This window comes from Panthera onca, chromosome B4, assembly GCF_046562875.1.
Source record: "Panthera onca isolate mPanOnc1 chromosome B4, mPanOnc1 haplotype 2, whole genome shotgun sequence".
Classification (NCBI taxonomy): domain Eukaryota; kingdom Metazoa; phylum Chordata; class Mammalia; order Carnivora; family Felidae; genus Panthera; species Panthera onca.
In genome coordinates, this window is record NC_138345.1 from 134696556 (window position 1) to 134708685 (window position 12130).

The 12130-nt window shown below is 48.4% G+C and overlaps 1 protein-coding gene across 7 annotated transcripts in view; it reads right to left on the reverse strand.

The window, feature by feature from the left end:
- Positions 1-12130, reverse strand: part of TCF20 (transcription factor 20) — a 110740-nt gene that overhangs the window by 7468 nt on the left and 91142 nt on the right. For 6 of the 7 annotated variants that reach the window (XM_060656189.3, XM_060656186.3, XM_060656184.3 and 3 more), the window contains exons 3-4: positions 7936-8029; positions 173-222 (exon numbers count right to left, since the gene is read on the reverse strand). In XM_060656189.3, the coding sequence (XP_060512172.3) occupies positions 173-222; positions 7936-8029 (144 nt within the window). Of the gene's footprint in view, positions 1-172; positions 223-6625; positions 6666-7935; positions 8030-12130 lie in introns of all 7 variants that reach the window. The other variant, XR_009616912.3, reaches the window with a different exon arrangement.

The window sequence follows — 12130 nt, forward strand, 5'->3', positions numbered from 1 at the left end:
GCACAGGTCTCCCTCCTGCAGGGAGAGACCTCCTCCAGAGAGCACAGGGCCTCTCTGCCCTCCCAGGGCCAGGACCGTAGCCCATCACAAGGTTCTCCAAATTTTGTCTGTAGCTTGTGCAGACCGCCCCCCCCCCGCCACCGCCTGCCGGGGGGCACTAGCTCTGACTCACCTTGTGCTTGGGGCACCTCACCGAGAAGTTCTCCTCATGTAGCAAACAATCTGCAAGACAGAAAGGGGCAGTCAGACAGCTGGCAGACAGCACAGCCCAAGGGGAGTGGGGCCACGCTTAGCCAGGACTGACAGGGTCAGATATGGAGATAGGAGGCCCTCGCACTGGCGTTTCTAAAACATCAGAAACACCCCCAAATAAACTACGGGACAGCAACATGATGGAACATCAGTCACTTAAAGCATTAGTGTTTCAAAACAGCCAGTGGTACAGGGAAACACTCATGACACAAAATGGCTTGAAATGCCAGGATACATAAATATAGAAGTACAATCCTAATTTTAACAAAGTGTGTTATATATGCATTTTAAAAAAGAAAGGAAATTTACCAAAATCTAACAGTGCTTCTCTCTGGGCAGCAAGACTACATAGGTGATTTTATTTTATTTTTTTTTACATGTTTCCACGATTACATCATATTATTTTAATAATGAGAAACAACCTCCAATAAATCTTATTTTTAAGATCCCTGATTCTAGGCTAAGCCCCTCCCACAGGCCCAAGCTGAAGCTTCCCTGTGAAAACGCCCCAAATCCGGAGGCACCTTTCTCCTCTGTTGCAAGCCCTGCCATCTATCACCTTTGCTGTACAACCCACGGAGACACAGGAGAAGTTCCCGACACGAACCACATAATCCACACTAAATGCTTCAGGGGAAAACGAAATCCCACGAGGGGGTTACTAATCCTTGGAGGAAAATGATTCATTCCAACTTTTAACGTGGTGACAGCATCCTCGCTGACAGCAAGGACACGCATCCGCCTCCAGGTGAGTCGAGCTCCGTGGCACAGGGGTAGCGTGTGGAGCAGGGCGAAGAGATCTAATTAATGAATTCGCTCTGCACACCACAGCTCCCGGAGACCGACAGCCAGGTCACCGGTGCAAGATGTGATGGCAGAATGTTAATAAATATTGATCGCACATTCTCAGAGAGCTCCCGGGCACCATGGCGGGAGGCAGCCACGGTACTTAGCCTTGTTAAATGTATGATTTAACTCGGGTTTAAACTGAGGTCCAAATTCGCAGCCTGTGTACCCACAGATTTCAGATGAAATAGTAATGAGCAAGGGAACACACAAATGAAAACTTCTGAGGTCCTCTGTATCTTAAACAAACAGAAAAAGACCCTTTCATAACTGGGCCGGGCCTGTCCCATCACTGCCTCCCCCTAGAGCCTCTGAACACCCAGGGGTGGGCAGGCAGCCTCCCTGCTCCCGGGGCAAGCCTCAGGGCACAGGAGCTCCGCAAGTCCGCTAACCTCCGAGCCCTCCCCCTGCAAGCAAATAGCATGGCAGTAAATGAAATGTGTTAATTTAAAACCCACAAGTACATGGCGTGACCAAGGCTCCCGCTGCTCCAATCTGCCAGAGAGCTTATGAACAGCAGGACACAGACAACTGGAGCTCAAGGGAAGCACTTGCTCCTTACCTGGGCTTTAGCAGCGCCGCGTGCTGGCGGTCTCTAGGTTGGGCCACAGGGAAACAAACGGCAGAGCCCACGTGGGGCTCGGCCACCTTGACGCCAAAGGGGTTTAGAGAAACGAGGAGGGGGACCATGCTGGCTGGAAACGGTGCCACCCGAGAGGCAGAGGCGGCTCCGTCCGCCTCCCAGCCACGAGGTGTCACCAGCTGTGAGAGACCATTAGTAAAATATGTCTGAAGCTAGGAAACATGTTCCCTCTAAGTTAAAAAGCAGAAAAGAAAGAAAGTAATCTAAGTACACACTACAAGCAACTAGAGTTAATGTCAGGTACTTCTGCAAATGCAAGGCTCCTAACAAAATCTGCCAGGGACCACGTCCACCTGTGGCAACATCTCCCGCGCAGACAGACTGCAGACAAACGCTCTCATCTGTGCTTGGAATACCCACAGGCCACCAGGAACCGCCATCACGCTCCCGGCAGGCACAAGAACCAGGGCCAGAGAGCTTAGACACCCGCAAGGGCACGGGGAGCCTCTTCTTGGCTGCCTCGAACCAGCCCTTGCTGGGGGGAAGGGGCGCGGTGAGGCCTTTCCTGAGGTCTCTCAGCAGGCGCCCGCCCTACACAGCCAGCCAGCCTCTCGATTTGTTTTCCTTAAGCCCCTGGTGATATCCCGCACTGGCCAGAGGGCCTGGTCAGCACTTCCACACACTGAAGTCAAAGTAAATGGCTTGCCGGATCATCACACACGCTGGAAAAGACTCACAAGGTTGTCTCGTCCACAAGACGGCTTCCAGATACAAACACCGATGCCCCAGAAGAGGATTCCGCTTTCATTTCTCTCTACGCTCGTCTTCACTGAGATCCTCATAACAAGCTCCTTGGAGCTTCAGATACTCACATGCAGCCATAGCCACCCTGGGTGTGGATGGTAAACTCGAGGAGGGAGGAAAGGAGAGGGGAGGGCTCGTGTCCTTCACACGTGCCAGGCTCCGGAAGCTGTCACCAGCTCACCTGCAACCCATCTCAGAGCTAGTTAGTACTTAGATTGGTAAAATCCAGGCCGGGACACGGGGACCTGCCGGTCTCACCCGCCTTGCTGGGCCCAAGGAGGGGACTATCAGGGCAGGGCAAGCAAGGCCTTGGCACTGCTTCTAGGGTGCAGAGGAAGGGAAGGGCCAGACACCAGTCCGCTCATAATCGCCAAGGGCCCTGAACCCACTCTGCGGCAAGATCAAGATCAAAGTGCAGTGGAAGAGCGGCTTCTAAACGCTGCTGCAAGGGTGGCTGCAGAAAGCAAGTTTCCAGCTGGGCCTCCTCCTGAGGGGAAGAGGAAAATCCCCTCCAGGCTGGATTCTTTATGCACAGTAGTTATTAATGTGCTACCGCAGTCCTTTTTTTCTTTTGGTCTTAATTGTTGTGGCTCATTGCATTAATATGTCATTTTTTTTGAAACTAGTGCTCACGTTCTCCTCACTGCATCTCCCCGGAGCCCCAGGCTGCGCCTGTGACGGAACAAGTAGCACAGGACAGCCAACCATGATGTCACCAACGCAGGACCAACAACAGGTGGAGGGAAGGTGTGGCAGCTACAGACCCTCAGGAGAACAGGATTCTGTTTCCATGGAGATGTCCCCAGCAATAAAAGTTCTCTCTTAGACACGGACAGCTCTGTGAAGGTCTGGGTGGTTCACAGCCAGGCAAAGATGAAAGTGTTCAACCGTTCCTTACAACAAGTAGCAATGAGGGACTCTCCACCCAGGGACATATAATTAGGAAGGAAGTCAATCAATGAACGCCTTTCCTGGACACACAGATCCATCACATACAGAACAGAATTCCTCAGGAGACCCTGTGGGATAAACACAAGCATCTATCCCCACAGAGCAGTGTGGCCTTCTGGGTCACTGTGACTCAGGTCATCAAAAAAGACTGATAAATCCCAAGACACGGTCATCCTGTGGTGCTGCTTCCTTGGTCCCAGATCTTCACGTGGAGCAGCGGTAAAGCCAGCAGCAGCTGGGGCAACAGCGTCAGGGCCTTGGCCCCACCTGGGCGCCCCCCTGACCCAGGCAGCCTCCCTCTCACCGGATACTCGGCCACCAATTTCTGCCAAATAGTCATGTTCTCAACTCACCTGGGAAGGCCACACAAGACAGGCTCAAACAGAGAGTGACAAATACCATTTTCTTACTAATCTTCAGCTGGCGAAGCAGCCCCTGCTTCCCTGCAGAGTGGCGGATCGAGCAAGCCTCCTTTGCAGAGGAAGAGGAGCCCAGCGCCACTTCCCAGACAACCCAGTCGCGCCGCCGGAGCTCGGAGGAGGCAGTGAACTAAGCCCAGGCTTTCCAGCCGCTAGCCACACGGGGACATGTAAAGTTTAAGTTTAAATACAATGAAGTAAAATAAAAATTCAGTCCCTCGTTCCCAACTAGCCACATGTTAAGCACTTAGTGGTAACACAAGGCTTGTGGCTACTATGCTGGAGAGTGCAGATCTAGAACGTTCCCATTATGGCAGAGTCCCACCGAGCATCCTGCTTAATCCCTAGAGAAACTGCCAGGAGGCAGGCTGTGAGCCTGGTCCCTAACCTGGCTGGCGCCCCAGGGTGCAGACAGGGAGTGCACTCATGTGGGGGTGGGGGTTGTGTACGATGTTATCTGCCTGTGGCTCACTGGATGTTTCTGGGCAAAGCCTCAGTGCAGGAGATCACCTCTCACCTGGCCACTGACTGGGACAGCCAAATCTTACGGTATTCCCCGCACAAAATTATAAACTGCCACAAACTTAATATGTTTAAACATCTTCATTTAAAAACCACGAAGCTTAAACTAGAAAGAGAATGTAGCCAGGGGCAATAATCGTGACAATGAGAAAAGGCAGCGGCTGGCTCCTGAGGGAGAGGAATGAATGGCTATACTCTGGAATATGCTGGACCACAACCCAGGGTGAATGACAGCTCCGACTCAACAAAGAAACATGGAGGGGAAAGGAAGAAAGAGAATGGAAAGGACCGACTAAAACCCAAGATCCCTGAATTGACATCTTAAGGCTGTCTTCCTACTCGCTCTGGCCAAGCAGCGTCCCAGCCACCAGCTGCCCTTCAACGTGCAAATGCATACTTTCATGAGAACTTTGGCATAATAAGCATTATCTTTCTGGATCTTTCTGGTGTTCAGCTATGCCTCCTATGGAAACTTGGAAGGAAAATCAGAGAGGGAGAGGAGGAATAAGAGAAGGACTTGTGAGGCAGAGGGCCTGCAGCTCCAACAACCACAATGGAAGGAAGCAGCATCCAGATAACACGCTTCTCCCTGCGTCTGTCGGATTCTACTCTGTGTGCCTCACGCTGCTGTACCTGCTTCCGCCACCTGCTCGGCCATGCCCTCCCCTCTTCCCTGCCAATTCTAAATCAAACCTCACCTTCTGGGGAGAGCGGGGCTGCCTCCATGGAAGGAGGCACTCCTTCCTCAAGCACTCAGGCATAAGAAGCATCCTGCCACTCGCTGCCCTCTCGTGGACCTTCCCCTTTTTCTCCCCCTCCTTCCTGAATGAAAGTACAGTAAAACCTTGGTTTGCGAGCATAATTCCTTCTGGAAACATGCTTATAATCCAAAGCACTTGTATATCAAAGTGAATTTCAAGAACCATTGGCTAAGTCGTGATGTGACATTCGGCGTCACGTACTACTTGTATTGAGAGACACTGCTCACTTATCAAGTTAAAATTTATTAGAAATGTTTGCACAGAACAAGTTACTCACAATCCATGGTTTTTACTATATTATGAGGGCCGCTGAGGTGAAGCCCTTAGTCACATGCTCAACAAGTTACAGGTGAAAACGTCCACTGAAAGGACAGGAGTCTAAAAGAAGAGGACTTTCCCAGGCTAAAGCTCTGAGTCAAAATTTAAGGCGTCATTGGGGCACTTGGGTGGCTCAGTCGGTTTAAGCATTCGACTCCTGATTTAGGCTCAGGTCATGATCTCACAGTTCGTGAGATCACGCTCCGCACTGGGCTCTGTGCTGACAGCGCAGAACCTGCTTGGGATTCTCTCTCCCCCTCCCCTACTTGCACTCTCTTTCTCTCTCTCAAAAGTAAATAAATACACATTAAAAAAAAGTTTAAGGCTTCTGGGGCGCCTGGGTGGCTCAGTCGGTTAAGCGTCCGACTTCGGCTCAGGTCATGATCTCATGATCCATGAGTTCGAGCCCCGCATCAGGCTCTGTGCTGACAGCTCAGAGCCTGGAGCCCATTTCAGATTCTGTGTCTCCCTCTCTCTGTGCCCCTCCCCTGTTCATGTTCTGTCTCTCTCTGTCTCAAAAATAAATAAACGTTAAAAAAAATTAAAAAAAAAAAAAGTTTAAGGCTTCTGCATCACTCACTGGATGGAACTTCCTGGACGAAAGTTCTTTCTTTCAACAGTTACGACACTGCAAAATACTACTCTGATCACATCAACAGACATGGAAAAAGGAAAAACTGCAGTATCCTTTCATGATAAAACCACTAAGCAAACTAAGAACAGAAGGTAACTTCCTCAGCTGCATCAAGAACATCTATGAAAACCCCATAGCTATCCAACATTATGCTAGATGTTCTAGCCAGGGCAATTAGGCAAGAAAAAGAAATAAAAGGCATCTGATTGGAAAGGAAGAAGTAAAACTACCCATTTGCAGATGACATATCTTGTATGTAGAAATCCATTAAAAAACTATTAGAACTAATCAACGAGCTGAGCAAAGTTGCAGGATACAAGATCAATAACAAAATCAAGTGTGTTTCTATATGCTCACAATGAACAATGTGAAAATTAAAGCAGGGAAACAATTCCACTCACAATCACACCAAAAATAGTAAAATACTTAAGAATAAATTTAACAAGTGTAAAACTTAAACTGTGAAAACTATCTCGTCTGGTCATGAGTTGGAAGACATACTACTGGTTAAGATGGGAAAACCCCCCAACTTTACCTGCAGATTCAGTGCAATCCCTAGAGCTCCAATGGCTTCTCTGTACAGAAACAGACCAGTTGATCTTAATTAAAATTCACAGGAAATAGTAAAGGACCCAGAATAGCCAAAACAATCTTGAAAAAAGGAATAAAACTAGAAGACTCCCACTTCCCAATTTCAAAATCTACTACAAAGTTACAGTAATCAAGACTGCGTGGGACTGGAGAAAGTCCAGAAATAAGCCCATCCGTCTATGGTCAACTGGTTTTTGACAAAGTTGTGCCAAGATCATTCCACAAGGAAAAGAACGGTCTTTTCTACAAATGGAGCTAAGACAACTGAAATCCACATGGAAAGAATGAAGTGGACTCCTACTTCACACCATATATAAAAATTAACTCAAAGTGGACCAAAGACCTGTGTAAGAGCTAAATTCTTAGAAGAAAACATAGGCATGAATCTTTGTGATTCTGGATTAGGCAACAGTTTCTTAGATATAAGAAAAGGCAGGGACGCCTGGGTGGCTCAGTTGGTTAAATGTCCGATTTGAGCTCAGGTCATGATCTCACGGTACGGATTCGAGCTCCGCATCAGGCTCTATGCTGACAGCTCGGAGCCCGGAGCCTGGAGCCTGTTTCGGATTCTGTGTCTCCCTCTCTGTCCCTCCCCCGCTCACGCTCCATCTCTTCCTTCCTTAAAAATAAACATTTAAAAAAAAAAAAGTGAACAACCACCTAAACGTGCATCGACTGTTAAATGATAAATAAAATATGGCCTAAAATATGGTGTCCTTAAAATATGGTTTGGCAATAAAAATGAAGTAGTGACACACGTCACAACATGGATAAACCTGAAAAACATTATGCTAAGGGACAGAAGCCAGTCATAAAGAGTATGTACGGTATGATTCCACTTCTACAAAATGCCCCAGAACAGGCACATCCATCAAGACAAGAAGTAGATCAGTGGTTGCCAGGGGCTGGAGTGGGTGGAGGGCGAGTGACCGCTAATGGGTAGGAATTTACGAGGTGATGAAAATGTTCGAAAACTGATTGTGGTGATGGCTGCACAATTTTGTGGATCTACTAAAAACCACTGAATTGTACACTTAAATAGTGAATCATGTGAATTATATGAATAAAACTGTTATTATGACCCCATTTCACGCCTTTTTATTATCCTCTCTGCATTCCTTTAGAGTTGACAAACAGAACAGGGTCAGAAGTGACAAAAAGAACTATAAAGAGAGGAAAGAAGGCAGGGAAGGAACCAAAATGTACATCCCGCCCTTCAGATGCTCTGGATAAGGGTACGTAGTCCCGTCTTACCTGCGTCAATGGCACACGGGTAATGGTATCGGAAGGAGCAGCCTTTGTTGTAGCAGCCCAAGGTGGCACCTGCCTCCTGGCAGTGGGAACATTTCTGGAAGGAAAGAAGTGCACCACATCAGCATTCCAGAGTCACCCTCTCCTCCAGGCCTTCCTTAAACCCCATCTGTCATACCTCAGTACGTCTCTGTGGTTACAGGTCTGTGGTGGTGGGGGGTGGGGGGTAGGGTGGGCTGGTCAATAGCTAACCTGCCACCCACTGACCACACGGTGGAAAGGATCCAGCAGCAATGTTTTAGGCCAGGCCTCACAAATGTCCACAAACAGATCAAACAGAACACCGCGGTGGGGCAGGGTCCCCAGACTCGCCTATGGTGCTCCTCCTGCCCACCCACCCGCACACATGCTTGCCTGTCCTTTCCTCGTTCCTGCCACATCCTAAAATGCCAGCTCTTGCCTGTTTATTTCTGCTGTGAAAGTCTGGGGTAGGAGGAGAGGGTAAGATAGTAGAGTTATATATAAACCTTTTAGAATTAAAAGTGGAATTTGGTTTCTAGTTCTTGTATTTGTAAGATTTTATTTTTATTCTACTTTATCCCAAATGCCCAATACAAGTATATTTCCCTTTTCAAAAAAGATGGGCTCCTGTGTGCAAATGGTATTTTTATACACAAATCCTATTTTAAATGCACTAGGAAACCTGCCACAAATTTCTGGCTAAGTGAGACACTATTCTGTAATTGAGATGCTCCCCCTTACATGGGCAGGTTTCCTTAAAGCGGGCACATCTCTATCATCCTGTGATGCGGCGGCTGTGAGCTCCCAATCCTGTCCGCATAGGAAATGTGACCTATCAAAAGTCATCGTTATTTGTAAAATTCAACCAACTTGGCCCTACCGAGAAAGATGCAGACTCTTCAGGTGGCTGAGGCACACCGCGATAAGGCTACCTGCAAGGCCCAGACACTTGTTCCTGATTCTAGGAAAAGTACCATGAAAAAGTTCTCCCTCAGCAGTCATACTTGTGGAGAGGAATGGCTCCCCACACATGCCCTCGTGCTCCCTGAGACAAAGTGCCTCAATGGCACCCCCTTCTCCCTCTTGTCTCGTGCAAAGGCAGGACCCAAGTGGCAGCCTCCCAGGGGACAGTGTGGTCCCCAGATCTGCAGCAGCTAGGACCGCCTCGCCAGTGGGAGGAAGCTCGCCTGGATGGTGCCGTGGAATGGGCGGGACGCCCGGGACACCCCAGCAAAGAGTAGCAGGCCCGGGACCAGGGAGCCGGATCAAGCTTCCCTGGTGCTGACGCTACAACCACACTAGCGCCAGCGACCGCAGAGCCCGAGTGCCCCCTATGCAACGGGTGTCCCTGCGTGCCACTGACGCACACCTGCTCAGTCAGCCCCGTCACCTCCACTCTCCCTCCAGATGAGGTGCCTGAGGCACCAGAGAGAGTGTACTCGCTCCGGGTCAGAGCAGATCCGGGCTGACCACCCCTGGCATCCTCCAAAGACAAACTCGGCTGGAATAGGGTGGTAAGAAAGGTCTTTCGGGGGCTCTGCCTTCCTCTCAGAAGACCAACATCTTTCTGAGTGCCGGTGCTGAGTAAATGTTTGCCCTGTGCCCTCGCACCCTTGCCAAGGCACAAAAGATTACTCGGCCTGGAATAAACCAAGGGCAGCTGGCAGCGTTCTGAGTGGCCCGGGACCGTACCTACCTTTGTCAGTGCCACAGAGCACCTTCAGGACAAAGGGAACATGGCTGACTGGTCAGGGGCCCTGCCCGCGGCAATTCCTGCTGCCTCACCTCTGACTCCAGGAGCCCCCACCAGTCAGGTATCCAGAGCGCTTGTGCCCCAGGCCCTCCCTACCCTGGAGAGTGAATCTCAATCAGTGGTGGTCATTTACAGGTGGGTGCAGCAAGCATTTCTGGAAGGAAAGTCTGTAGTTTAAGGAACTTCTAAGGAAGTTTCACCCCTCTTAAAAAGGGACAAGAGGCAGGAACAGGCTGTCTGCTCACTCGGCCCCTGTGAGGATAGGATGGTAAGATCTGCTGCAATCTTCATATCACCATGAGGGGACAGCTGTGAAGATAAAGCCCAAGCTGCTGAGGACAGCAAAGTGACAGGGTGGAGGGAACCTGGACCTCTGAGACCCTGCTAAGGATTACATTAACTAGGTCAGGGACCAACCCATCTCCAGACTGTTAAGGGGGAGGAAACTTAAAAAAAATCACTTTTGGGGCACTTGGGTAGCTCAGTTGGTTAAGCGTCGGAGTTTGGCTCAGGTCATGATCTCGCGGTTCGTGAGTTCGAGCCCCGTGTTGGGCTCTGTGTTGACAGCTCAGAGCCTGGAGCCTGCTTCTGATTCTGTGCCTCCCTCTCTCTCTGCTCCTCCCCTGTTTGCGCTCTCTCTTTCTCTCAAAAATAAATAAACATTAAAAACCTTTTAATAAAAAAAAAAACCCAGACATTCTACACAGACCCCCTATGAAAAGCAACCTGGAGAGCAGGATTTGTCATCACCCAAGTTCACAGACAGGAAAGGGAAGCAATCAAGCTTGGATGTGAACAAGGTCCATTTCCTTTCTACCTCAGCACATGACTCTGTCCCCTGCAGGGCTCCTCAATGCTCCCTGCCCTGAACCAGCCCACAGACCACAGGTACTATCTTTTGCATAAAGAAAGCAAACTCACCACTCATCAATGATGATGCTTGTTTCTTTCAGTTAAAAAGCATAATTAATTTACTATATTGCATCCAGAGGAGAAAGATTCCGTTATGGTACACTTGGGTCTTGAAGAAAGGACATTAAAGAGTTTGTTTTGTATGTATGTATGTATGTATGTATGTATGTATGTATGTATGTATGTATTTCAGCGCTTCTCAAAGTGTAGTCCTTGGACCAGCAGCATCCAAGCATCACCTTGGAACTTGTCACAAATGAAAATTTTGGGATTCCGGGAAGACGTTGGGGTAGGCAGGACCAGGAATCTGTCTCCCTACCTGGTCGACAACTGAACTGGCCAAATCTGTCTGATAGAACTATTTTGGAACTCTGGTGTCTGTGGTAGGCGTGCAACTTTCAGGGGAAGACTTGGGTGGTAAACTGCAGCTAATTTTGGTCAGTTCCAGCTCCTGGCACAGTGGCATCCATCTCCCGTTCACAGCCAAGCTCCAGGCAGCTGTGCACACGATCCTGGAGCAGCTTGCACACAGCCTGGGGGAGCCAGGGTGGGCAAAAAGAACCCCATCCTCCAAGTATCAGTGTATTGGGGGGAATCTCTGTTCTGACTCATTATTGCTCCAGATCACAGAGGTACAGATGGAGGTGGCCAACGACGCTGTACCTCCCCCTGAATGTTGTAAGCCCCTCCCCCTCAGGCTGAAGGGACTTCTAGGAGATTTAAAAGGCTGGCATCCTCTCCTCACCATTTTTTGCTTTTTTCCCTTCTGGGAGCTAGACATTAAAGAGTAGGATGTTAAAAGGACAGCTATATACTTGGGTGCAATTAGAAAGCGACCCATGTGTTCCCACGGAAAGGCTTAGTAAAAGACCTGAGAAGGCTTGAGTGACACCTCAAGCTGATCCCAGACACAGAAACAACATACAACAATTGAAAACAAACAAACAAACAAACAAAACCAAAACAATTAACAACCTCCCAAAAAGCAAAGTTTGGGGAAGGGGGAAATACGATTTTCAGAGTGATCACATTATTAAATTCAAATTTCCAGTGTTCAACAAAGAAATCACAAGACATACATAGAGACAGGAAAGTACAGTCTATTTGAAGGAAATAAATTAAACAACAGAGACCTTCCCTGAAAAAGACCTAACGGCAAGTACACCAACGACTTTAAAAGAACTGTCTTAAAAATGCTCAAAGAAAGAGAAAGTTAAGAACACAATGTGTGAACAAATAAAAATAGCAGTAAAGAAGTAAAGAAAACCTAAAAAGATACCAAAAGAAATTCTTAAAGCTGAAAAGTGTAACTGGAATTTAAAAATTCACTAGAGGGATTCAAATGCAGACTGGAGCAGGCAGGAGAAAGAATCAGTGAACTTGAAGATAGGACGATGGAAATGATGGAGTCTGAGAAACAGGAGGGAAAAAAAAAGAAAAAAAAAAAAGACTGAAGAAAAGTGAACAGAGCCTAAGGGAAACCATTAAGTAGACCAACATAGGCAGTGAGGG